Source organism: Equus asinus, chromosome 18 (assembly GCF_041296235.1).
Source record: "Equus asinus isolate D_3611 breed Donkey chromosome 18, EquAss-T2T_v2, whole genome shotgun sequence".
Taxonomy (NCBI): Eukaryota; Metazoa; Chordata; class Mammalia; order Perissodactyla; family Equidae; genus Equus; species Equus asinus.
In genome coordinates this window covers 33,185,188-33,211,055 of record NC_091807.1, presented here as the reverse complement: position 1 = coordinate 33,211,055, position 25,868 = coordinate 33,185,188, and the positions used below count along the sequence as shown (strand labels likewise).

At 46.3% G+C, this 25,868-nt stretch overlaps 2 protein-coding genes across 3 annotated transcripts; both read right to left on the bottom strand.

Annotated features, from left to right (window-relative positions):
- Nucleotides 1–1,103: 1,103 nt before the first annotated feature.
- Nucleotides 1,104–23,214, bottom strand: CHAF1B (chromatin assembly factor 1 subunit B). Of its 2 annotated transcripts, none has more exons than XM_014841596.3 (14): nucleotides 23,109–23,214; nucleotides 22,034–22,226; nucleotides 21,455–21,587; nucleotides 19,781–19,898; nucleotides 19,291–19,394; nucleotides 15,710–15,806; nucleotides 14,247–14,331; nucleotides 12,888–12,981; nucleotides 10,230–10,299; nucleotides 10,043–10,134; nucleotides 7,153–7,321; nucleotides 5,908–6,339; nucleotides 4,174–4,268; nucleotides 1,104–3,191 (listed from the first exon to the last, which is right to left on the bottom strand). In XM_014841596.3, the coding sequence occupies exons 2-14, from the start codon at nucleotides 22,157–22,159 to the stop codon at nucleotides 3,100–3,102; spliced, it is 1,707 nt and encodes a 568-aa protein (XP_014697082.1). In that variant the 5' UTR covers nucleotides 22,160–22,226; nucleotides 23,109–23,214; the 3' UTR covers nucleotides 1,104–3,099. The 2 variants fall into 2 exon arrangements, with proteins under 2 accessions (XP_014697082.1, XP_014697083.1); XM_014841597.3 differs by lacking the exon at nucleotides 23,109–23,214 and adding an exon at nucleotides 22,354–22,606.
- Nucleotides 22,462–23,025, bottom strand: LOC139040955 (proline-rich proteoglycan 2-like). The gene has a single exon (XM_070488654.1). It carries the CDS (start codon nucleotides 23,023–23,025, stop codon nucleotides 22,462–22,464), a length of 564 nt encoding a protein of 187 aa, XP_070344755.1.
- Nucleotides 23,215–25,868: the final 2,654 nt, after the last annotated feature.

The following is a 25,868-nucleotide window of genomic DNA, read 5'->3' as shown; positions in this document are numbered from 1 at the left end:
GTCCTAAGGAAGGCATCCCACATATTAAAAAAAAAAAAAAAGTAAAGGAAGATGGGCACGGATGTTAGCCCAGGGCCAGTCTTCCTCAGCTAAAAGAGGAAGATTGGCGGCAGATGTTAGCTCAGGGCTAATCTTCCTCAAAAAACAGAAGAAACTTCTTCAGATGAAATAATATGTCCAACATCTGTCTCTCTGAGACACACCCGCCCCCCCGCCCCTCAGGTGAGAGGGAGCAGAGAGTGGAAAACAGCAAAATGACACACAAGGGAAGATGCAGGAGTGCCGGGAGACTCCAGGTGGGAAAGGGGGATGGGCCAGTCCCCACCCACTCCCACCACTTGAAGTTTCCAGAGCCAAGGACTCGGGACCCACGTTGTCTAAATGGACACTACACCTATTTTGTTAAGAAGGGTCAATGGCACCATTAAAGGCAGATGTGAGTGCTCAGCAAGGACAACAGAAGAGTCTGCAGGGGTGCAAAAACGAGTCAATGGAGGACTGGATGTGACTCACGCCCCTGCCCCTGTGGCACACCCTTTCTGACTCTTTCCGCCCCAGTGCCCTTGTCCTGGTGGACACCCTGCTTGGGGAGGCCCCCTTCATGATGGCTTGGGCCTGGTCACCCACTGTGGGCCCTGAGGAGGCCCCACACATCCCTGCCCACCGTGTGCCCGGGGTGTAACGGAGGCTTCACCCTCTCCTGCCCCCTCTCCTCACGCTGCCCAGACAACCCCACCAGCTCTCCTCCGTCAGACACACAGGTGAGGGGCAGACCCCGGTCCCCACCGTTACACTCCCAGATGCCAGGGAACGCACATCAGGATCTCCTGAGCAGTCTCGGCAAGCCTCACCTGCTTCTGGCCACCTAGCAGCAGGGATCCAGACCTGAGAGCAGAGCTGCCCGCGGTCCCCGGCCACACTGTGCAAAACACCCACACACCCCACCCAACGATGACTCCAGAATGGTGAGAAAGTTCCCTCAGACCTCGGCCATCTGTGGAGGGGATACTGGATACCGCCCCAGCTTCAGGGGGGCTCCCTGTGCAGAAGGCTTCCCAGTAACCCACCGGGAGCGAAGCAGGCGGCATCGATCAGGACACTGACACACCATCACCTGGGCTTTTACTGCTGATTCTGTCATTTATATTCGAGGTGACAGCTGACGAAGGGGCAGGGAGTCAGGTCCATAAATACATGCTTCAGGCCGAAGGTGCGCCCTGCCTCCCCCCCTCCTGCTATTGCTGCACCAGAGACGGCTGTGTAGAACCGAGCATCACGCCTGACCAGGTGTGTAAGGGAGGCAGGCCCTCCCATTGAGAAGCCCTCATCACGCTGGTTTGCACAGGGGCCAACGACTACAAAATACACCTCACTCCAGCCAAAGGAAGCTTCAAACCATCCTTTTCTCTGAAAAGCGACATCTCCCACACACCATCCTTTTGGTTTGGCAGCCCTGGTAAAGGAGCTGGTTTTCTGCGATTCTGAACCAGAGATAAGCAAGAAAAAGCTTCCAGTGGGAAAGCATTTAACCAGAAGAGGCCAGATCCGGGGAAAGCTTTTCTTTTAGGATTTCCCAATCTTGGCTGCGCATCAGAATTAGTGGAGGAGCTTTAAGGGAATCTTGATGTTCGGATCATGCCCCAGACCAATCAGGCCAGACCCTCTGGAGGCAGAACCAGGCATCAGCATTTCTGTCGGCTTTTTGGGTAATTTCAATCCACCGGTTCAGATACTATTTGGCATTTTAAAATCTCTTCATAGTGAATGTGACCCACACCTGCATTATTACAGCTATGCATCTATTCACCTTCCAATTCTCTACACTGGAAATTATCCCCAGTTTGCCACTTTCCCATCTGGAAGGCAAACTCTTTTTCTGGTTAACCAGGTTGTGGATTAAGCAACAAATGGAAAGAAGCATCAAATTCTTCTCTTTGTTGCTGCTGAGTTGAATGAGAAAGAGCACATTCTTCCACTCCTCAGCCAGCTTCCTGTCAGAGACTTGATTGGTGGGTCCTGGACACTTTGATCTCTCTCAGATGGGAAGAAAGCCCGAGTAGAGAACCCTCATGACTCATCATGTTCATTAGGCCAAACTGACAGCCAGTGAGCATCACGAAATTCAACTCTAAGGCCCTTCTCAATGTGAAGCACCTGCGCAGTTTCTAAACCAGGTTCCAGCCAGTTGCCAGAGGACCACCAGCCCCTCAGTCACACGACGCAGGGTCCCTGAGCTAGGAGGAGGCTCCACGTGTGACTGCCTCCTCAGCCAACAGCAGCGCTTTATGTCTCACGTTTACGCCCAACAGAGAAAGAGAACAGGTCCTCGCCCCAGGGACCAGAGAAAGCAAAGGCAGAGGCGTAAACGGCTAAGTAAAGTTCCTTTTTTTGCTTTGAAAAATCAATCTAAAAAGTTAACCTATTTGGATATCAAATTCTATCTAAAGTAAAATCTCAACTATCTCCCTTTAAAAAAAAAAAATTAGAACCATAGAAATGTTAAGAAGGAAATACGCCAAAACAGCAACAAGGTTCCTCCTTGTGCTGAGATGACAATGAGTGATTCTCACCTCCAGCCTATTTTTTCCTACTTCACTCTACTTTTTACAATGAGCATTATTACCTTTAAGATCAGAAAGCAAACATAACAAAGTTCCAAAAATTAATCAACTATTTAGAAGCTAAATCTAATAATCATTCATACACTCTAAAATTCGACCTTCTCCAATCACCTTCTCTGATAATTCCAGCATTAGGATTCCACCCATAAAGTGTCTGTACCTCCATCCAAATATTTCAAGGGAAGATTTACTGATTTTCACACTAGATAATGGTGAACTGTTCCAGTTTCAGAAACTCATCAAAAAGAGGATTTAGTCTACTAAATGTTCACATCTCTGAGGTAAAAACGTATACTGAATACCAGATATTTCTGGAGAAAAACCAGTGCTTGTGAATCTCCCGTTACAGAAATCGATTTACGAGTGTCCCTCAGGCTCCATCTGATGTCACTGGTCTCAGGTGTTTTCAGCCCAGGCCCCTTCCCTGTGGGCATGGGGGTCCCAGACCTGGCAGCCTTCAAGCACAAGACAGGTCTCCTCAAGGGTCCTGACCCTGGGGGCCTTCTTTGTGTTCACTGAGTCTGGGCCGCTTTGGCTCCGGAGGACTGCCCTGAGGGTCTCCAGGCATCCCTGAAACATTAACACACACAGGTTGGCAAGTAAGTGAAGACTTCTTTAAGAGCAGATGTTTACAAAACAACTTTTGTGCCCAGACAAGGCAGTGAACTGCCCATCGAGGTCGTATATGGAAATAAGGGGAAGGATCTATACCAGTGGTTCTCAACCAGGGGCCATTCCACCTCCCAAGGGATAGTGGGCAATGTCTTTTGTTTTTTTGTTTTGTTTTGTTTTGAGGAAGATTAACCCTGAGCTAACTGCTGCCAATCCTCCTCGTTTTGCTGAGGAAGACTGGCCCTAACATCCATACCCATCTTCCTTTACTTTATATGTGGGATGCCTACCACAGCATGGCTTGCCAAGCGGTGCCATGTCCACACCCAGGATCTGAACCAGCGAACCCCAGGCCGCTGAAGCGGAATGTATGTACTTAACCGCTTCAGCAGCGGGCCGGCCCATGGGCAATGTCTAGTGACTTTTGTTTTTTTAAAGATTGGCATCTGAGCTAACATCTGTTGCCCATCTTCTTCTGTTTTTTCTTCTTCTTCTTCTTCTTCTTCTTCTTCTTCTTCTTCTCCCCAAAGCCCCCCGGTATATGGTTGTACATTCTAGTTGTAAGTGCCTCTGGTTGTGCTATTGAGTGACATTTTAGAATGTCAAGAGTGGGGAGGTACCAGCACCCAGATCCTACAATCACAGGACAGCTCCCACAACAAAGAATTTTCCAGCCCAGATTGTCAGCAGTGCTGAGGCTGAGAATTCTGACTATAGCATCTCCTGGACGCACCATCGACCTCACAGTGAGGGCTTCCACCGGAAGGTCGTCTCCCCACTGAGAACAGTAGGCACCCAGTGAGTTTAAATGACGGGTCTAGTAAGATGCATCCTTGCTCCCTCAGAACTCACTTAAAATTAGGTGGTGTGAATTTCCAAAGGAACAAAAGAGAAGATATTCCCTCTTTAATTACATTAAACCAATAACAGCATAACTTACCTGATTGAACTTCTTCTGTGGCAGAGGTGGAAATTATACTGTTTGGTACAGAATTCAGTGGAGTGTCTGTCTTTAAGGGTATTAAGTTTATTCTCCTTGATTAAAAAAAGAAGAAGAAAATGGGTACATGGCTCAATAGTGTCATAGGAATTGTTCATGTATACCAATTTCAAAACTAACCAAAGGAAATAGTTAAAATTTTCAGCTGATCATATCATGCAAGGCATTAAATATAATGTTGATGTGCCCACTTATGTAGTAACTAAGGATTATGTTCATGTACTACTTAAACTATCACATTTATAGTAGTCAACTTAGACTTTAACCAGTCATCCAAGAGTTTCAAAGCCCATGTTTTGTTAATTACCAGTGGTATGCTGAACACCTGGCTGGATGCTGCATAGAAAAGGTCCTCAGACATTGTTTCTACTATGGACAGCTCCAAAACATAGATAATTCTTTTTTAAAATCACAGTCAACTTTCAACAACTATTATTTTTTCAAAAAAACGATTAAAACTGCAAGGAGCTTGCAAGAAATTAAGAGGGGAAAAACTTGAATGCCAAGAATATTTCAAAGAACAGCTTCACACTTGCTTCCCCCACCTAAAAACAAATAGGAAAATTAAAAAAAAAAAAAAAAAAAAACCTTTGCTAGCCTGCGGAAAGAAATCAGAGACTCAAAAAGAGCCAAACACTACACCCAAGCCATGCTATGGATCTGCCGATGAAGTCAAGTGAACGCAACAGAAAACGTGAGAGATGACAGTGCCTCTATCATCTTCCGTCACCCCCACCCCAGGCCGCCTCCCAGTGTAGATTATCGGGAAGGTTAGAGGTGGAAGGACTCTGGAGAAGGCCTCATACAGAGTCGGAGGGGATAACTTCTCTCTCAGTTCCAAGGGAAAGGAAGCTGGAGGTTACTGCTGGGTGACAGGGGACTGTGTTAAGCAGTCCCGTCTGCAGCACCAGCAGGAACTCGGCCGTGTTAATGAGCAGACCGACGTGAACATGGAAGCACACAACTGGGGCATCACCTGGAGACTCTTGTTATCAGACCAGCCATACCACCACGAGCAAGTCTGCTGGACGGGACAAAACTTGCCTCAAGTACACCCTCCTTGGATTCCTACCTATTGTGAAGTGCTTGTTACTCTTCCAGGCGAGAGAACACAGATAAAGACTGGGGACAAGCTTCCTGCCTTAAGGGCCTTTTAATCTAACAGGGGAAACAGAGGTATAAACCCAACACCAGCTACTGAATGTGATGTGTTTGTGACAGAGAAAAGGGCTGAAGGGACAGCCAAATGGGTCTTTCAGGAGGACTCCAGTGTCACCCAGGGGAGCAGAGGTCCAGGGCTTCCCGGAGGTAGGCAAAGGCACAGAGGCTCCAGGGTGGAGTATGTCTGGGAACCCGACTTTCAGAGTCGGGCTGGAGATTAAGGCACACAGAGTGAAGGAGAGTGAGCGGCCACAGTCCTGGGTGGCAGGCTGCAACCAGTCCATCCACGTGCTGTGGACACGAGTCTGGACCTTATCCGACAGGTAGGAGACGGGGACCCACAGAGGTCTCCAAGCAGGGCAGTGGCCCTCTCAGATTTGACGTTAAGAACTCTCTCTGGCGGCAGTACGAGTACCTGCTGGGTGGAATTTCACCTACGAAAGGTTGGGGGCGCTCAGTCCGCATTTTGTGTTCAATTGCAATAACAATTTCCTCTTCCATCAGAAGTCTTACCGGGGTGTGGTCTTGCTCCAGGCCTGCAGTGTGTTCAGAGTGACCCTCCGGGACGGGTGGGCTTTCACATTCTGACTGCTGGGCTGCAGGCTCTTCTCCTCTGAAGATCCTGGCAAGGAGCTTCTGGCACTGGGAGCAGTCCCAGGGGTGTCCTTGGCCGCTGTTGAGGCTGGAGACTGTTTCACCTGAGGGGGGGGTGTACCCGGACTGCTGGGGTCTTGGGTTCTGCTGGTGGGGGTTCCCTCTGCCAGCCTGGGTCCTGGCAAAGACCCCTGGGGTGTCTGGCTCTTAGTTTTCTTTGCTGTATCAGGAGTTCTCACGCTCAAAACTGGCTTCTCTTTCAAAGGTATTCCAAGTTCATCCTTCTCAAATGTCACGAATGAACAATAACCATCCGTGGAAGAAATGGCCAGGAAGGCCCCATCGCTGGACCTTTGTTCCCAAAATAGGAGAAAAAGTTAGAAACCTTACCAAAATCTACAGGCCACTCCTAACACTCTCATTACTAGTTAGAAAATGGAAATTCAAGCAAAATCACAAGCTTTGTTTGAAGGCAACAGTCAGGGAAAAAATTGTGACTCAGAAAGGTTTGTGCGAGCTCCTCACTCACTCTTTCCTTCCCCAGCCCACCTTCATCTTCGAAGGCACCGCAACATCTCTGCACTGTCGTCAAAGTCACCTGAATTAAGGTGAGATGATCTTTTTTTTCCCAAGGTAAAAAGAAAATTAAGAGAAAAAGAGCAAGAAGTAGATGGGGTGGGGGGGGGCCAGGCCTCGGCTGGAGCTTGAGCTGAGCCCAGCAGGCCGTGGAGTCTGAATGGGACCCGGGGCGCTGAGGACCTCATGCAGAAAGGCGAGTGCAAGGCAAGCCTCAGGATAGGCACGGTTCTGGGGCCCCTCCCTTTGTGAGCAGCAGGGGCTTCAGGTGTGGGCTTCCTCGTGGAGGGCCTGGCAAGATCCCAAATGACCAGGGAGCCCACGGGGCTGCCCTCAGTGTATGAGAATTAGACAAACCCCACAGGGCACAGTGCGCAGCATGAGCACCCACTGCCATTACAACAGGAAGCAGTGTCGCGGCAAATTAGAAGTGGTTTTCCTCCTCATGTTGATTCCCTTAAAAAAATTGGTAAATAAGGGCCAAAAAAGCCACCTGTAGTGATGACAGGCTCCCTGACCCAAGCGTCTCCTCCAGGGTAATGTGCATAGTGGCTCCCCCATCCCCCTTCCTCTGCCCCAGCCACTCACCAGGAAAGGTCACTCAGAGTGTGGTAATGTATATTAGACACATAACCAAAAGGGAACAGCTGCTGGGTGTCGTACAGGAGCACAGAGTCTTCAGATGCCACAGCAAACACCAAGCGGTAGGGCAGGCTCACCAGCTCCACACCTGCCTCCTGTGGGGGTCCGTCTGCATCTGGGGAACAGGGACAAAGAAAGGGAAGTGAAACAAGCGAAAACAGAGTTCCCAAAGGAAACAAATAAAAAATTCCCCCCAGAAGCCCTCTTCCATGGGACATCAATGACATAATTTTACTAAAGACTAGTTTGCTATCTGCTTTACAAAAGAATTCAGTTCTATTATTTTATATGTGAATAAAGCAGAACCATGCATGAGCCAATGAGGACACAGTGTCATGATCCAAGAATCACAGGCACCTGAGGTCCCAAAAGAAGAGAAAAGAAAAGATGTGGGAAAGAGGAGAGTCAACCTGAGGGGTCGCTTTCTGATAAGGAAAAATAAGAGTCTCATGGAAACATTTTATCAAGAAGCATTTTAACGCTCTTTCAAGTTAACTAAGGGGCCAGCCTGGCGGTGCAGTGGTTAAGTTTGCGTGCTCCGCTTCAGCGGGCCAGGGTTCACAGGTTCAGATCCCAGGTACGGACCTAGCACCACTTGTCAAGCCATGCCGTGGTGGTGTCCCACATAAAATAGAGGAAGACTGGCACAGATGTTAGCTCAGGGCCAAACTTCCTTACACACACAAAAACACTATATAGTCACAGCATCTTCACTCACATAAAGGATTAAACGTTAAAACAGCTTCTGCTTCAAGCCATGGAGTAACAGGTCTCAATTTACCCTCCCACCTGAAACTACTAAAATACCAGGCAAAACACATGAAACAACATTGTTTAAGACACTGACAATCAGGCAATGAAGGAAAGTGATCCCTGAGAGATGGGAAACAAACAAGGCGAATCCCACAGTTGCCTCCGCTCACTGCCTGGGGTTTCCAGGCCCAGCAAAGGTGGAGGGAGCCAGGCAGTGCCCAGCAGCCGCCCTGAGCTGAGAAGATGGAGCTGGGAGTCCAGGCAGGCCAGGGCAGCTGGGGCTCACGGGGTGGAGGAGCAGGGGCGGGAGAGCCACAGAGCCCTGTGGGGCCCTCGGAGTCTTCTGCTGGGCTCTCGGAGTCTTCTGCTGGGCTCTGGTCAGCACGAGCGTACGAGGAAATGACCCAAGGCCAGAGCAAGGACTACAGGAAAGAAAGAGCAGTCCCTGAAGCTCATGCATGGCCAGAAACAGTGTATGTCCCCACCAGCCAGGGTGGAAACCTCCCTGTTTCACGGGGTATCGATTAGGATCCTCAGAGGGCTCTGCCTCAGTCGTGGGGAAATCAGCCCCAATAAATGCTGCTGTGATTGCACCTAACAAAGCCCAACAACAAGACCCATCGGAAGCAAACGTTTCCAGGGCCAGCCCGGTGGCGCAGTGGTTAGGTTCGCACGTTCCACTTCAATAGCCTGGGATTCACTGGTTCAGATGCTGGGTGCGGACATGGCACTGCTTGGCAAGCCATGCTGTGGCAGGCGTCCCACATATAAAGTAGAGGAAGATGGGCACGGATGTTAGCTCAGGACCAGTCTTCCTCAGCAAAAAGAGGACTGGCAGTAGTTAGCTCAGGGCTAATTCTCCTCACAGAAAAAAAAAAAGAAGCAAACGTTTCCAAAAAGCTTCACTGCATCCCAGAACAAAGCTCAAGAATATCTGTAAGAATAAAATATATCCAGCATCCACTAAGTAAAATTCACACTGTCTGACACCTAATAAAAAATTACCAGGCATGCAGAGGAGCAGGAAAATATGACCCACAGTGAGGAGAAAAAGAATCAAAACCAACCCTTTGTACACAAAGACATTAAAAGAGTTAGTATATGGGGCCGGCCCCGTGGCCGAGTGGTTAAGTTCTCGCACTCCACTTCGGCGACCCAGGGTTTCGCTGGTTTGGATCCTGGGTGCGGACCTAGCATTGCTCATCAGGCCATGCTGAGGCAGTGTCCCATATAGCACAACCAGAGGCACTCACAACTAGAATATACAACTATGTACTGGGAGAGATGGGGAGAAAAAGGAGAAATAAGATCTTTAAAAAAAACTATTCCACATGCTCAAGCAGCAAGAGGAAAGATGGAGCATGTTAAATAGAGACACGGAATATGTAAGAAGGACCCAAACTGAACTTCTAGAGATGAAAACTACAACGTCACAGACGGAAAATACACTGATGGCACCAAGGGCAGATTACACAAAGTAAACAGCATCACTAAGATGGGAGGTACTTTCAAATGGCCTAAACATGTGTAGTTGGAGCCCCCGAAGAGGAGAGAGAGGGGGTGACAGAAAAAATGTTTGAAGAAATAATGGCTGAAATCTCCCAATTTGATGACTATACGCTCATATATCTAAAAAGTTCAATGAACCCCAAACACAAGAAACATGAAGAAAACTACCTCAAGGCACATCATAATCAGACTGCTTAAAGTCACTGATAAAGGGAAAAATACTAAAAGCAGCCAGTGGAGAAAAAAAATTAAAAAACAAAAATCCAATTCATACGTTATTTTATGGCAAAAGAAATCGATAATGAATGACATTCAACCTGGTTTGGTAGAAAAACAATACTAGTACTTTTATTCCTGTAAAGTTGCTTTAAGCAAAGACAGTGTATTCCAGACAACGCAAAAAAACTGACACACAGTTTGGAGACGTCAGCCTTTGTTCCAGCTCTTAAGAGTAACTAAAATGAACCAAACCCACATACTCACCTTCCCCACAAGTCAAAATCCAAATCACCATCCCACCTGGTGACCTGCCCCAGAGAGAAAACATAGCACAGCCCCTGCGCTTCCAACGTACCTGTTTCCACCCCCGGCCTCAACTCAAAGTAGACGGGACAGCAGCGAACAGCAAGCGTCGCTTTTCCAGGACACGGAAGATGAGCAACAGGCCTGAAAGATTGACCATGGTTTTAGGAAGAGGCACTGTTACTCAATGAAAGCAAAAAGAAAGGGGAGACATTTCAAACACGTCTTCAAGTGCATACCTTTTAAGATTTTTCCTGGAGAAAACATAAGTGGTATTCGTTACATTTTCACCAGACTCCACGCACCCAGCTGGGAAGGCAGAGGAAGGAAGGAGGAAGAGGAAGGGAAGACTGTTTCATTACACAGTTCACCAGCAAAAACCCAAGAGCAATCAAGTATTTGTAAAATATTTTCCCCGATAGATGTATTCCCTGGACAATGTTTTTGTGACGGAGGACAAACGCAAACATCCCGTCATAGTCTGGGCTCAGCCCTTACACCACTTCCACCCGTGTGTCATCTCACCTGAGGGGCTCGGCCGCCCCAGAGCCGCTTCCAGGCCTGGGCAGCAAGAACACAGAGCGGGGAGCCCTTGCTCCAGAAGCCCTCTGAGAGTCCAGCCAGCTGCTGCTGCTGAAGCCCTGTGAGGAGCTGCCACGGCACTCTCCCTGGATTCCAACCTCGGCTGCCACTCAAAGGCTGAGACTCGGGCCTCTTCCCATCTGCCTGATGGAGCCAGGAGGCTGCCAGGAGACCTAGCCCTCTGCTGAAATCTCCAGCCAACTGCAGAAGCGGACTTTGCTCTGGGGAGTGGCCCACATCTGACAGCTAGTCTACACTCACCCTGGGATGTACTTAAAGCAGGTCAGACCTCGTCCGAGAACGACTGTCAAACACAGCTGCTCTTGGAAACGTCTCCCTGCTTTATGTTAATATGTCTTCAGACACATACGCACATATATAATCTTACATGTGAGCACTTCATATCGACTGGGGAGGGCAGTCGACAGTATCAGTAGTCTTTCTTTTCTCTCCCCATCTCACCCCATCCTTCCATCCCCAAGTAATCCATTTGAACAAACCATGACGTCATTTCTGCATTTCCTCCCTGCTCACATAATCACTCAATGTGTTAAGACTCAATCGCACGTACACTCATATGGTGAGGTGTTTTTAGTCTGTTTTACAAAATGGGGTATTATTTACACTTTTCCTTATTTTGCTTTTCTCAGTCACTCATGAAAGTTAACTTGCACAGCACTAACATTCTTTTTTTAGTAGCCGCCTAATATTCACTGGTATGAAAATACCATTTCATTCACCCAACCTCCGTTAATGAGTATTGTTTTGTTTTTGTCTTTTTACAACTACAAACAATGCTTGCAATAAACACCCTTACATGTATACTCTTACATACTATGTTTTCATTTCTTAAGGAACTGAGTCTCAGATGAGGAACAGATTGGCTGAAGGGTAGGTGCATTTAATGGTTAGCAGACTACTTTCCAAAAAGGCTCTCACAATGCTTATTCCCATAGCAACACCCACATTCCACATGCTCATCGGCAATAGATATTTTCACTTTTTTCCAGTCTGAAAAGAACAAAGAGATACCTAATTGTGCGTCACTTTAATTCGTATTTCCCTATTATTGAGTTTCTCAACCTTTCTCCATGTGTGCTGAACACGGAGATTTGTTCTTCTGTGAACTGCCCTTTTGTGCTCTTCACTCATTTTATTTCTTCTGGGTTTTTCTTTTCTTCTATTTTTTGTTCTTCTTGTCAATTTGGAAGAGTCATTGTATATGATATACATTAGTTTTCTGTCTCCTGTATCCTAAACATTATTTTCGAGTTCCATCATTTGTCTACTGATTTTACTTTCTGTATTTTTGCTATACAAAAGTTCTACAGCCAATTATAGTCAGATAGGGCTATCATTTAAGAGCTTCTGGGTCCCCATTCCTAGAATGTCCTCCTAGATTTTCTTGCAAGAGATTTACATTTTTACTTTTTATATTTAAGTACTGAATTCACCTGGGATTTATTTTTTATACATAAGTTAGGGGTCCAATTTAATTTTCTTCCACACAGCTGGACATCCCAGCACCATTCACTCAATAATCTATTTTTCCCACAGAAATACCACCCAGGTCATATACTAAATTCCCTTCTATCCCAGCATCTATTTCTGGATTCTCTGTTCTGGTCCACTAATCTATATGTTTATTCGTATACCAATACCATGTTGATTTGATTACAGTAGCACTCCAGTATCTTCTGACATCTAATCAGGCAAATGCCTGCTCAAGTATCACTCTTATTTTTCATACTTTTTTTGACTATTCTTCAGCATTTATTCTCCTAAACAAAGCTGAGACGTCATCAAGTTAAAAAAAAAAAACACCTCTAGTGAGATTCTAATTGGAAATCAATTAGTATGTTAATTTTTAGAACATAAAATATCTTTCCATTTGTTCAGAACTTGTTTTATAACCTTCAATATGACCTTCTAGTCTTCTTCATAAAGGCTTTGTGCCTTTCTTATTAAATTTTTTCCCATGTAGTCCCATGTTTTATGGGTTTTGCACTATAATGAATGGAATCATTTTCTTTTTTATGTTTCTAAGTACTTATTATAGTGTAGAAGATAAAAGTTTTTATGTATTTCACAATATCCAGCCACCTATTAAGTTTTTTTATTCTGATAGTACTTTTTAAATCTCTTGGATTTTCTAGAAACATAATCCTATCACAAAGTTTGCTCTCTTCTTTTCCAATCTTTGTAACTTCGTTTTCTCATTTTCCTGCACTTGTTAACCCCACAAAGAATAATAATGGTGATAGCAGGCACCCATCTGGTACCCGATTTTAAATGAAAACCTTTGGTAAACACACCTGGTGTGAGGAGCAGAGATCCATCAGGAGTAAAACTCAATCTACGAAAGAACGACTTCATGCTGTCATCATGAAACATCCGGTAACTTCTTGCCTGTGGTATACAAAGTTTAAACATTATTCCAAATCTTTACATTCACAATAAAGGCTTATCAATTCCTACATTCTTTTCTTTACACATTGTCATTTATTCCTGACATAATAAATGAAACTGAAGCATATTACAAATCAAATAATCCAAGACTGCGAGAGTAATCATTCATGAACTGATCACCCATTTTTTTAAGGAAAGATTTAAGTGTGTATGTGTTTATGTAGACGTGTATGTGCTTATGTGTTTCTACAATTAGTTAAAAAAAAAACCTGTGTAAGAACACACACGACACTGTCATCAGTGGTTTGTCTGGGGAATGAGCCTGGAAGAAAGCAGCAAGATGACTAGGAGCCCTCTGCTTGTTATCTGTGTGTATACATTTAGAATTTCCAACTGAATGAACACTTTTTAAAAAGAAACAGTCAGTTATTAAACTGGCAATCATATTATCTTTTCAAACAACATTTCTTGAACACTATGTGAAACCATTCACCGACACTTTATAAACATTAGGCATTTGATTCTAAAGAGCCCAAGGAACCACTACTCCTCCTACTGGAAGCATGTGGCGGCTCTGTGCTGGCCGGCTCGAGGGCCACACTGCTTCAGTCTGCAGCCCCAGGACTGGATTCACACCACGTCTGTCTTTTGTTCCAGTAACTGATTTGCTCCCTTTCACCTCAGTGGCTGCCTCAGTAGTCTTGATTCCTCTAGCACCAGGTCCTATTTTCATTAGCTAGTTCTTTCAAGGGTCAAAATCCTTCTTATTTCTGAATACCAGCCCAAAGCCTGGGTCCCTGCGGTCTGCTACCAGAGTTCTCTATCTACTTCCCAAGACGGTGGACTGCCTGTGGCCAGACAACCCCATGCTCAACTCCCCTGCATTCCTGTGGCCTAGAGCTGGGATCCTCCCAGGTCGGTAGTGCTCGACCCTTGCTGCACCTCAGAATCCCAGAGGCCCTGCCTACCTCTAGCCAAGTGAATCATATCTCTGCAGGTAGGGCTCAGGTGACTGCACAGTGCAACTAGGGCTGGGAACCACTATCCTCCATGATCAGCTGTCCCCCAGCCCCCAGATGTCCCTGTTTCCAGACAGACCAGCCCTCCACAGTAACTGAGGCTTGACTGTCTGAGAGGAAGTCTTATTGTGGTTCTGGCGTGGGGTCCTGGAGACCAGTGATTTAGCTGCAAGACACGAAGGAGCTCATGACTTCCTAAGTATCAACTAAAGTCCTGCTAAAATGAAACGTCAAAATATGGTATACCTCTCCTTCAGCCCCTATTCCAGACAGCATCTTTGAAACATTAAAAGCCACACGCTTCTTCTGTGTGCTGTACACCCTCAGGATCCTAAATAAAGAAGAAAAGTCTGATTTCTCTCTTCTAGTAAATGAATTCTGTTTCACATAGAAACAATTTATTACCAACACTGAAGACTGTTTACATAATTGTCAGCCTGCAAAACTGTTTACCAATGACTTTCACACTTAACTGAGTAGTTATGACAGAAGCAAGTATTAATGACCTAGAGGATATCACTAATGAAGTGGAAAGCAGTCATCATTTCATTTGTCACAGAATGTTTCAACTTCTCAAGTAAGATGTACTTCAGGCCTGGCCTGATTTTTCAGGTCTTGGACATTCAGCCCAGTGGCAATTTGTTTATTTTGTGTTAAATGGTCTCGCCCTGAAGAATTTACAAGAGTAAAGAAAACCCCAGCAGGTAAATTTGGTTGTTAGTAATTCGTATCATTCCCACTAGTTATCAGATTGTTTCCCTCCTAATTGCCTGATTAAAACAGGGATGGATATCAGAAAATAAATGACACCTGGCATATAACACAAGCATCTATGAGAAATAAACAGTAACTCTTCCATATTGCTTTCATTCCAGGGCCATCTGAAACTAAATTTGCTATAAGTAAAAGTAGTTGGGGGGGCGGCCCAGGGTTTCACCAGTTCAGATCCTGGGTGCGGACACGGCACCGCTCACCAAGCCATGCTGAGGTGGCATCCCACATAGCACAACCAGAGGCACTCATAGCTAGAATCTACAACTATGTACTGGGAGGCTTGGGGAAGAAGAAGGGGAAAAAAATGATTGGCAACAGATGTTAGCTCAGGTGACAATCTTAGAAAAAAAGTAGGTGGATAAGTATTCAAAAGGACTATTTTGACTGATAAGTAATATGTCTGACACCTGATTTTTTTTTTCCAATTCTTTGTTCTAGGAATGCAATTAAATGCAATTATACCAGTAAACACAGCAATAAGACCTCCCTTCAAAAAGGACAAAATATTTTATTTCTATATTAACTTAAATGAAGTCATTAAAATCACTCTAATAGTAAACTATAATCAAAAAATGAAATAAATAGTCCAAGCCTACCACTAGGTACCTCTTCTTGCTTAAGTCATATTTATAAGAGACTTTTTCTTTAAAAGTTGCCCTTGAAATTCAAATGTAATTCAAAGCTCTTTCTGCTTTCATTCACCCATTCAATAAAGATTTACTAAGGGCTAACTTTGCGTTTAGCACTTGCCCTAATTAGTTTCCAACTTCTTATTACGTTGTAAGAATAACAGTAAAACAAATGCTTTATATGAAAACAGGAACAGAAGAATCAAAGCTAGACTATGGTTTATATTGGTTAAGTTGTGATAAAAATACCTCTACAGAAAATTTCAAGCAAACAGAGATGAAGACAACTCGCCAATTACAACGTACCTGTCACAGCTTAGGGTAGCAACATACTGACCCAAAGGATCCCAGGTTATGCCTTGCACATAACTTTTATGTTCGTTAAAAATTGAGATCTTTTGTCCTACAAATAAAGCACACAACAGCATTACAAAAACCTACTCAAGCACAAAGGGCATAAACTACAGTTTAAACACTATTCCCTTTCTACCATTCCACAATTCAGCAGGCGGTCAGTGAGACACTCTGTAGCTAACCCTGTGCCAGGCTCTGGGGACAGAAAGATGACTTCACACAGTTCCCACTCCCCAGGAGCTCACAGCTTTGTGGGAGAGACGGACCCATGGACAGGCAAACACACTGCAACATGATATAGAGGAGATGGGCAGTGAACAAAGCCGGGGTGAGGGTCTGCAAGGAGATGAGCTCGGAGTTCAGTTCTCCAGGTCAGGCAGGATGAGGGTCAACGAAGGGGAGAAGAAGGTATTCTAAGCAAATCCACGGGGTAAAAGCTTGGGCACACGGAGCAATAAGTCACTGAGAACTGCTAACAGGTAAGGTGCGAGTCCAAGGAGGGCAAGACAAAGAGGAAAGGTGGGATGTCACAGAGACCTTTGTGGACAAGGAAAAGGCTCTGTGTATTCAAGATGTGGGCTAAGAGGAACACACTTCAGCAAAATTCTAAGCTGGGAAGTGATCTGCATCATAAAGATGAAACTGAAGTTTCCAAAAGTGTACAGACCAGGTGAGAGATGAGGGCCTGGAACAGGGCAATGCTAACAGGGATGGAAAAGGAACTTTGGGGGAAATATTTGGAAGATGAAACCAGTAGCACAAACGATTACCTGGATAAACAGAGGAGGGAGTTAGGAAGCCTTGGCCATTTTTAAAAAAAACAAAATCCAAAACCCTCTTCTCTGCGAGTGGTCTACACTCACTCACTCATTCACTCTCCAACTGTCTCCCTTGCATTCACTCAACCTGCTGCATTCAGTCCTCACCCCCCACCAAAGCTGCCAGGGACCTAGAGACGGAAAACGGAACGCACAGGTGCCAGGCTAACCGTCCCGCCCTCTCTGCTCCACCTGACGTCCTTCAAACTCTCCTCGGGGAGTCTGCTAAGATTAAGGTGGCTGGGGTTAACAAGAGGGCTTACGGAGAGAGCTGTGGAGGTTTGGGGGAGCTACTGAGAGAACAGGAGGGGGGTCTCACGTCACGAGTGAAAGGGGATGGGGGACACTGAGACCCCACCCGAGGCTGGTGAGGAGAATCTGTAGTGGCTCAGTCTGCAGGGTGGCGGGTGTTTAACCAGCTGGGCTCAGCCCGGGACCAGGAAACTAAAAGGGGCATTGTAACCCTGTCCCGGGTTGGGGTTTGTCTTGATGGGTAAGATGGAAGAAAAGGGTTCAAGGGAATTGACAAGGTTAATAAATGATCATCTTTGCGAGCAAGCTGGACAGAGGAAATAACAGAGGCCAAGAGGGGCTGACAGACCAGGAAACAGGGAGCTCAGGGAACCCGAGGGCTCTAGGAAGAAAAGGAGCAGGAAGTAAAGGTGGTGAGAGAACTGAAGGTGAAGGTTCTGGTGGGAGAGCGGGACACCTGACTTAAGATGTCACCGACAGAGCAGTTAAAACCATGGAAGTCTTCAAAGAAGCCCAGCTAAGAGAACTGTGGACCGACTGCCTGACAACTCTGGATTAGGCAAAAGTTCTTTTTAAGAAGGCTATCTTGAGGATTAGGACTCAAACGTTGGAGGAATTAAGGTGATGGGCATTAGAACATGTGAAATTCACAACACGTGAAATTCCTTAAATAAAAATTTACTGACTTCAGGGGTCAGCCCTGTGGCCGGGTGGTTCAAGTTCTGCACACTCCGCTTTGGCGGCCCATGGTTTGCAGGTTTAGATCCTGGGTGCAGACCTACTCCACTCATCAGCCATGCTGTGGAGACATTCCACATACAAATTAGAGGGAGACTGGCACAGATATTAGCTCAGGGCTGATCTTCCTCAAGCAAAAAACGAGGAGGACTGGCAATAGATGTTAGCTCAGGGAGAATCTTCCTCACCAAAAAAAAAAAAAAATTATTGACTTTAAATAATTTTACCTATGTTACATATAATAAAAAAGAAAGCCTTCCCCCCCCCTAAAAAATGACAGATCCAGCATGTGACACTGACTTCCACACTCCCTGCCGAAACTGCTCCTTCCCCACCATGTCCCTAATCTCAGGAAATGGCACCAATATTCACCTGGTTATTAAAAAGCATGGCGTTATCACTAATGCATCATCATCCTATCAGCTTTTTCCTCAAATTATATCCTAATCAAACCCTTTCTCACCCCTTCCATCACTAGCACCACAGCCCAAGCCATTATCACTTCTCTCCTGAATTACTTCTATAGCACTAGCAGGTTCCCTCTCTTCTCTTGTGTTCTCCAAAGATAGATTTGCCATGTGCCACCCAGGGACATCTTTTTAAAACGTAAATAAAATCAGGTTACTCCACCGCTCAAAACCCTTCAGCAGCATGCTGTCACACTTCAGATAGAATCCAAACCCTTTCCACAGGCTACATTAAACCTGTTTGCACATTCATCTGACATCCCACTAGAATGCAGCCACTTTGTTTCTGTATTTTACCACTGCCCGAAATAGTGCCCAGCACGCTGGCAATGTTCAAGGTGACTACAACTGGCTTCAGGGGGCACTGGATGGAGACTGTCCACAAGGAGGCAGAAATGATCCAGGACAATGGCCAGATCTGGGGTAGAGAGGAAGACAGTGACACTGGTCCTCTGTTTTGCTGAATGTCGGGACTGGTTAGAAAGAGTGTGAGAGATGAGGCAAGAGAGAGGGTGGTTAGGTGGGTGGCACAGAACTAGAAACAAGAGAGGCTTTTACAGAGAGAATGAAAAGTGGACTGGCGCAGCGCTGTGGCAGGAATGCCCCTCCACCTCCGGACTCCTGCCAGGGCACCTGGGGGTGGGAGAACCGGCAGCCTGCACATTAGAGCAGAGGAGAGCAGGGGGTGAAGGAGAACACATCACGCTGGAGCAGAGGACTGCACGGCTGTTAGGCAACAGTCACCACTGGCTTTTGGCATTTCACTGCTGTTTTTATACTGCTACAACTTCTCACACGTCTGCTCTCTCCCCAACTAGAGAACAGGATCTCTAAAACCTGCAAAATGTCCCTGGCTTTCCTTCATCTCCTAAAATGGAAACTTGATCCTACCTACCCCATCAATGAGCACGCAATGTTCCATTAACAATAATGACTTGCTAATCTCCCTGAGATCCTAAGCTCACGAAGGCAGGAATCAGACCTCGCCCCTCATGTCTGCATCCCCAGGATGTGAGACTCACCTTGCTTCAGCACCACTAACTCATGACACCACTGCTAAGCCTCATGCATTCTGGTTGGGGCCCTTAAAACTGAGCTGGATCCACGGCATATGAGGCTAATCTCTGACCTGTTGAGCCAACCACCTACTTTAGTTCACTAAAGGAACTCTTCTTGTTGCCTTTAAAGGTAAAGCAGGGGAGGTTTTTTAGACACAGAATATTCCTTCCCCCGATAACAACAAAAACGTATCAGCTACCTTTACTGACGTCCCATATGATGGCTGTGTTATCCACAGAGGCAGAAGCCATTAAATTCCCGTCAGTTGCCCAGCAAATATCATACACATCTTCCAAGTGGCCCCTAGAATCCAAAGAGGAAAAAGTGGAGAAGAAGCAATTCTTGTCTCAAGGAAGGAAAAACTATCAAAAATTTAAAGGCAAACTCAGGGACCTTACATTAGAATGGGATTCTAGAAATTTCCACCAGAACTTCATTAGCCATAATTATAATATACTATCTTCAAGGATATCTGCTTCTTTAAAAGTGATTCAGTTTTACTAAGAAAAATTTTATAGCAGAAACTAAGAAAATCCATTTCAATCATGTTTTTATCTTTTAAAACTATTCTCTTATTTCTGTCTTGCGTAAGTAAAAGTTTTAAGTTAGATATAAAAGTCAAAATGCATATCAGTCAAATGCACTCAGATGGTAAAGATGAATCAGGGCCGTGGTCCCTCCCACATTACCTCAGGGTTTTTACAACAGTCCAGTTCTCCTTATTCAGCTGAGCCTCATCCTCATCCTGAAAACCTATCTGTTCTGGCTCCTTGTTATCATTCACCTTCCACAACAGAATGACAGCATCTGTGGAGCAATTCAATCAAAGATAAGCCAAGCTTTATTGCACACCTCTTCATTTCTAGAATTTTAGAGTATTAAAAAATATTTATGTTGTTCAAATAGACACTATGGCCATGATGATTTACTTCTAAGAATTAGGACAGGAAAAGCAGGTTTGCCTTTGAAGTAAAACAAAATCAAACTCATATCAGATCAGAGCTATGCAAAAGTCACCTTAAACAGAAGGGTCTCAGGCTAGCAAAACGCCACCACAAAGCGACTGACTACATTCACAAATCTAGAGGCCTAACCTATAAATGGCTGAATGGAACAAAAAAACAACAAACAGCCACCAACGCGAGGGCTGGCAAATGGTTCCTAGCTGTGTAACCTTCAGCAAGTTACTTACCATCTTGAGGCCTCAGTCTCCTCCCCTGTGAAATGGGAATAATAACAGTATACCTCCCTCATAGGGTGGTTGTGAGGATGAAGTGAGTTAATATGCATAAAGCACTTATAACACAATGCCTGGCACATGGTAAGCCCCTAGATGTGTTAGCTATTATCATCACGGAAGTATCAGATACCATAGCCTGACATCATCGAGCGTCTGAGTGCTCTATCCCCCCACACTGACTCCATGCCCACCACATAACCTACTGACCGTGACTCAGCTTCCCTTTCAGGAACACTCATAGGAGGAGACTGGATGAGCCGGCTGTATGGACACATGCGTTCTCATTCTAAGTTAACTGCGATCCTGGTTGTGTACCTTACTCAGGGAGCTTGGCTGAGATGAGACCAGCCCCGACAGATGGACAGTCTCCACGTGCTGACTAACAGCAGGTGTCTGGGCATCCAAGGCCAAAGGACTTTGCAAAATGACTGCTGCCCCATGCAACCTCACAGAAGACACTCTGCCAGCCTCCTCCAGGGGATGTTCCTACTACACACACACTCACTCTCTCTCTCTCTCGACACCACAGCACCGAACTCAACCATGTCTCTTTTCCTCCTTCTAACAAAATCTGAGATTTCTGTTTTATTTTGTACCGATTTCTAGACTGTACTAATGTTAAAACACGGTGAAAAGATTTACTTTGTCTGTACAGTTTTACGCCATTCAAGCACAAGCAAAAAATATGAATCAATCCACTTCCACGGAACAAATATAATTTATAGCGCCACTTAGATGATACTCCCTAAGCCAACTAATTAATTAATTACACAGAGACACGGAACGGACTGTGATCACTACAGAAACTAAACTAACAATCACACAAGGCCAGAACAGTTGCCTTGGGACTCTGACAGAACGGCAAGCACCTTCCTACTTGTTTCCAAACAGTCCAGTGGGAGCAAGCGGGAAAGGGGCCATTCTCAAACGGGTCTCAGTTTAAGCTTGCTGTCCTCTATCCGCTCACACTCGCCAGAATATTTTACTAAACTACCTAAATGGCAGATTCAGAGAGTCAAGCAACCTCTAAAATAAAAAAGCTATCCAGCTCAAATCTCACTATTTAACATGAGACACACAGGGATCTGGTTTCTAATGAATTCTGAAGTACAACAATACTCACCATCTCCTCCTGATGCTAAAATTTCCCCATTTGGAGAAAAACGCACCACATTGACCGCTTTGGTATGGCGAGCAAGATTGGACAAGAATTCCACAATGGCCTTTCCATCTGGTCCTTTTTCTACCTTCCAGATCTGTCGATAGCAAAACATTCATTCAGAGAAACACATAGTGAGCACCTACCATATTGTGCATATTAAAACAACCCTACGCTTATTTTCAGGAAGAAAATTTAGTTCTTCCTTTGCAACGTAAAAGGAAGGGACTTCTATCTGAAACATAAACCAATAGTCCCATTGCCTGTTATCCTCCCTCCTTCTAGTGCATATTGTTCTCCAATAGGAACCTGGTTCAGGATTCCAAAATAACGGGCATCCAGTTACATCACCGTGTGGAACATTACCCAGCGAAGAAAGCCGCTCTCTTTTGCTTTCATTGATCACTCAAGGCCCTGAGAATTTATCCCTCTGGGCTAGATGAGGAAGTAGCTGGAATTTGTTGACATTCGTTTTAAATCAAAGAATGAAGAATGCTGATTCAATAGTGCTTGCCTGTGCCTTTCTGTCTCCGCCCCACTTACCCGAACAGTGGTGTCCACCCCTGCGGACGCCAGTCTGTGGATCCTCCCGGCCGTGCCATGCTGGAAGTCCAGGCTGTACACCGGCTCCTTGTTGTGCCAGGCTATTTCGCAAGTGATGACTTTCATCCTCCTGTGTCTTGAAGCGGCAAAAATAATTCCTCGGGCACTGTTTTTTCCCAAAGACAGAGGAAAGCTGAAAAATCGTTGGTAATGAAATGAATATTATAGCAGGAAAGGTTTATTGAACACTTATTCCGAGCCAGACACCCTGCTAACCATTAAAAGCACACGCTGTATCGGGAAAGGATGTTAATGCTGACCTCTAACATTACACCTTGCAAGGTCCACCTAAAAGGCTTCGCTGAGCCGTGGCTGTTTATTCTCCTGCTACGTCCGGAAAAACAAAATGGAACACTCAAGGCAAGAGATCAAGGGGCCGGGCCAGCTGCCCGACTGCCTCCGGGGCGCCTGCCCCGGGCAAAGGGCCGCCTAGAGGAGGGGACTGCAGGAGGAGGGGGCTGCCTGGGGGAGGGGCCTGTAGGAAGAGGGGGCTGCGGCAGCCCCGGGGAAAAGGGGCTGTCTGGGGAAGGGGCGGCCTGGAGGAGGGGACTGCCCGGGGGAAGGGACTGCAGGAGGAGGGGACTGCAGGAGAGGGCAGCCCAGGGCAGAGGGCTGCAGGAGGAGAGGGCTGCTCGAGGGAGGGGGTTGCCAGGGGGAGGGGGCTGCTCCGGGGAGGAGGCCGCAGGGATTGGAGGCCGGGCCGCGGCGGACCCCCTCCTTCCCAGGGGCGGGGCTGCCCGGGGCAGGGGGCCGCCAGAAGGAGGAGACTGCCCGGGGGAGGGGACCCCCCCTTCCGAAGCCGCACGGGACGGGGCGCTCGGCCCGGAAAGCCGCGACCCGGCCTGGCGGGATGGAGGCCGCGCGGGGCCTGGGCCCGGACGGAGACCGGCCTCCTGAACGCGCGCTCCTCCAGAGCTCTCCCGGGCCCCCATGGCCCGCCCTCAGAGAGAGCCTCTCGCCTTAGCGGGGCCGGGAGACCCGGGGGCCGCCGGACCCAGCGCCGGGGAAGCCGTACCTGAAGGGACGCGGCAAGTCAGCGGCGCCACCACCTCCCGCCGCTGTGCGCGCCGCTTCCCGCGCGCCGCAGGCCACGCCTCCGCGTGGGCGGGGCTCCGTGGACGCCCCACCTCCTCGTGGGCGGAGCCACAGGCCGCCCCGCCCCAGCCCGGAGGCAGTGGGTGGTGCAGCGCCACTGAGTCGTCAGAATCACTAATTCCCTGCTGGACCGACGCACGGGTGGAAGAATGGGTGAGTTCATCAATCCATTAGTTAAATCACGTTTTACCTTGTTGATTCATTCTTTTAGCAAATATTTACTGAGCATCTGCTATGTGCTGGACCGTATGCCCGCGCTGGATACACAGTGGCGAGCGAAGCTCAGACTTACCCTCAGGGAATTTACAGTCCAGGAAGGGAAAAGAAGAGCTGTCCTGTAAGACTGGTGGGAGGCTGTAACTCTGAAACCTGACCAAGACTACCAAGTGTTTCACTGGTATAGCGAATATTTGAGAGCTGTAACCTGTATCAGGCCCCGTTTTGGCCTCTAGAGTTTCAGTCATCAATAAAACCCAGAGACTGTCTTCTGGCCTCCTGTAGTCATGTTCACAAATAATTATAATAAAAAGATAAAGTGCAAGGAGTGTGAAAGGAACAGTGTGCTCTTACAGTTCTGAGGATGAGCTTATTTTGAATCTGAAGGCTCAAAGGATTTGAAGAGAAGCGGACATTTAAAATGGGCTTCAGGTGACAGTTTTGGATAAACAGCTCTGGGATATAGGGATTCAAGCTAAAGAAACTCACAGCTGACTGTAGAGACACAAAGGGGGAGCAATGGGACAGCCGATGGAAAAGGATGGATGGGCAATTAGCCTGGAAACCTTTGGGCGTGAATGAGCAGGTCATATGAACGTGTGTGTTTCAAAGGCAGTTTTTACTCTCATTCTAAATTAACTGGAATCCGGGTTGCACAAACTAATCTGGGAGTTTGGATGAGATGACAGATAGACACTCTCCTTGTACAGTCTAACAGCGGGTTTCTGGGCCTTCAAGGCCAAGGGACTGCAAAATGAGTGTTGCCCTATGCCAGCCTGCCCCAGGTGACTCTCCCACCCCCGTTTCCCTCTTCTCTCTCCTCTCTGTAGACATCATGGCACTGAAGTCAACAAGGTCTCTTCCTCTTTTTGCAAACAAAAGTTGACATTTCTGTTTTTTATATATTGGCTTCTAGAACATTTTGGAGAGTTCAAAGCTATGGGATTGTTCAGTTCCTGGATTGCTTACATTATACCTCAATTAGCAGAGGTGGTTATAAACACTTTTTAAAAACAGAATTTAACATTTTAAAGTGAGGGTGAGGTTGTAAGTCAGAAGGCAGAAATGGATGTAGCAGGTCCTTTGAAATGGGATAACTTCCCAGATGGAATAATTTATCCATGAGCTTCCTGGAAGGCCAGGAAACAAACACCTGGTGATGCAGAGCATTTACTTGATAAAAGGAACATCCATGTCCATCTGAGAAGTAAACTCTTCCTGGCATGTTTAGGAAGAAGAATTGACATGGATTCTTATATAAATGCTGGTTGATACTTTTAGCTAGTTTTATGAAAGGTATAGAAATTGTCTACAAATGGATGCCTCATGTTGACAAGAATGACTGGAGCCTCCTTAAGCCTGGTTTCTGTGGGAAGCTAGGATAATGTAATCCAGATACACAGCTGTTAGGTATTCTCTCTTAAATCATGGCTTGGATTTAGAGAGCTTGGACTGGGAGTGACTAATATGTACTGCAGATAATCTGGCTGTTCCAAAAGTACAGATTCCTGCCCCCACCCAGGCCCACTGATTCAGAATATCCAGCAGAGGAGCCCAGGCACCTGCATTTTCACAAACTCCCAGGTGAGTCTGATAATCAATCTGGTTTGGAAAGCCCGGGGTTCAGTGTCTCTTGTAACCATCAGGTTTCTCCAAATTTCTGACAAATGCTGTCAATTCATAAATGAATCCTCTGATCATCTCCTGAAGTGCTAGGATTCTAGACTGTGGATTAAAAAGATAAGACATATGCTTAGGTACTAAATATACATGAAAGAGTTGGCTTTCTGGATGAAAATTTTGGGGACCTGACATCAGTGCCTGCCTGGTGAGCCGTCACATGCAGGAGATGGTGGCCCAGAGTGGGGCCCTGGGCAGGGCCAAATGTTTTCTCAAAAAAGAAAAAAGAGGGGCTGGCTCCGTGGCCGAGTGGTTGTTTGTGTGCTCTGCTGCGGCAGCCCAGGGTTTGGATCCTGGGCGTGGACATGGCACCGCTCATCAGGCCACGTTGACGGGGCGTCCCATATGCCACAACTAGAAGGACCTGCAACTAAGATATACAACTATGTACGGGGCCGGGGGGGGGGGGGTAGGGGTTGGGGAGGTAAAGCAGGAAAAAAAAAAGAAAGAAAGAAAGAAAGAAAAGTATTTGGTTGAGACCCCAGCGTTTTGCACCAGGCTGGACTAAAGAAGTTCTACTGCGAGTGGTTCCAACTAGATGCCTCAACCACCACCGAACTTCTGTGTGAGCCCCAGCATTGATTTTAGCAGAACTGTATCACTCTAAGGGGACCAATGTTATCTGGTCTTGCAAGAACTTTTCTCTGGTGAAAATTAATATAAAGGCAATAAATCTTAACTTGGCTTCAAAAACAGACTTCTCTGAATCCACTCTACTATGATTTCCTTTTCGAAGTGTGAAAACTCTGGAATAAAAATCTGAAGTCAGAATACATACTAATAA

Bases quoted from the DNA above. Each gene is read 5' to 3' on its own strand.
- CHAF1B (XM_014841596.3), bottom strand. From the start codon at position 22,159: ATGAAAGTCATCACTTGCGAAATAGCCTGGCACAACAAGGAGCCGGTG. The intron at 19,899-21,454 runs GTGAGTATTGTT...ATTGCTCCACAG, and splicing joins TTTAGCATCAGGAGGAGATG to ATGCTGTCATTCTGTTGTGG. The intron at 10,135-10,229 runs GTATGCACTTGA...TCAATCTTTCAG, and splicing joins TCCAGGAAAAATCTTAAAAG to GCCTGTTGCTCATCTTCCGT.
- LOC139040955 (XM_070488654.1), bottom strand. From the start codon at position 23,025: ATGGGGGCCCGGGAGAGCTCTGGAGGAGCGCGCGTTCAGGAGGCCGGT.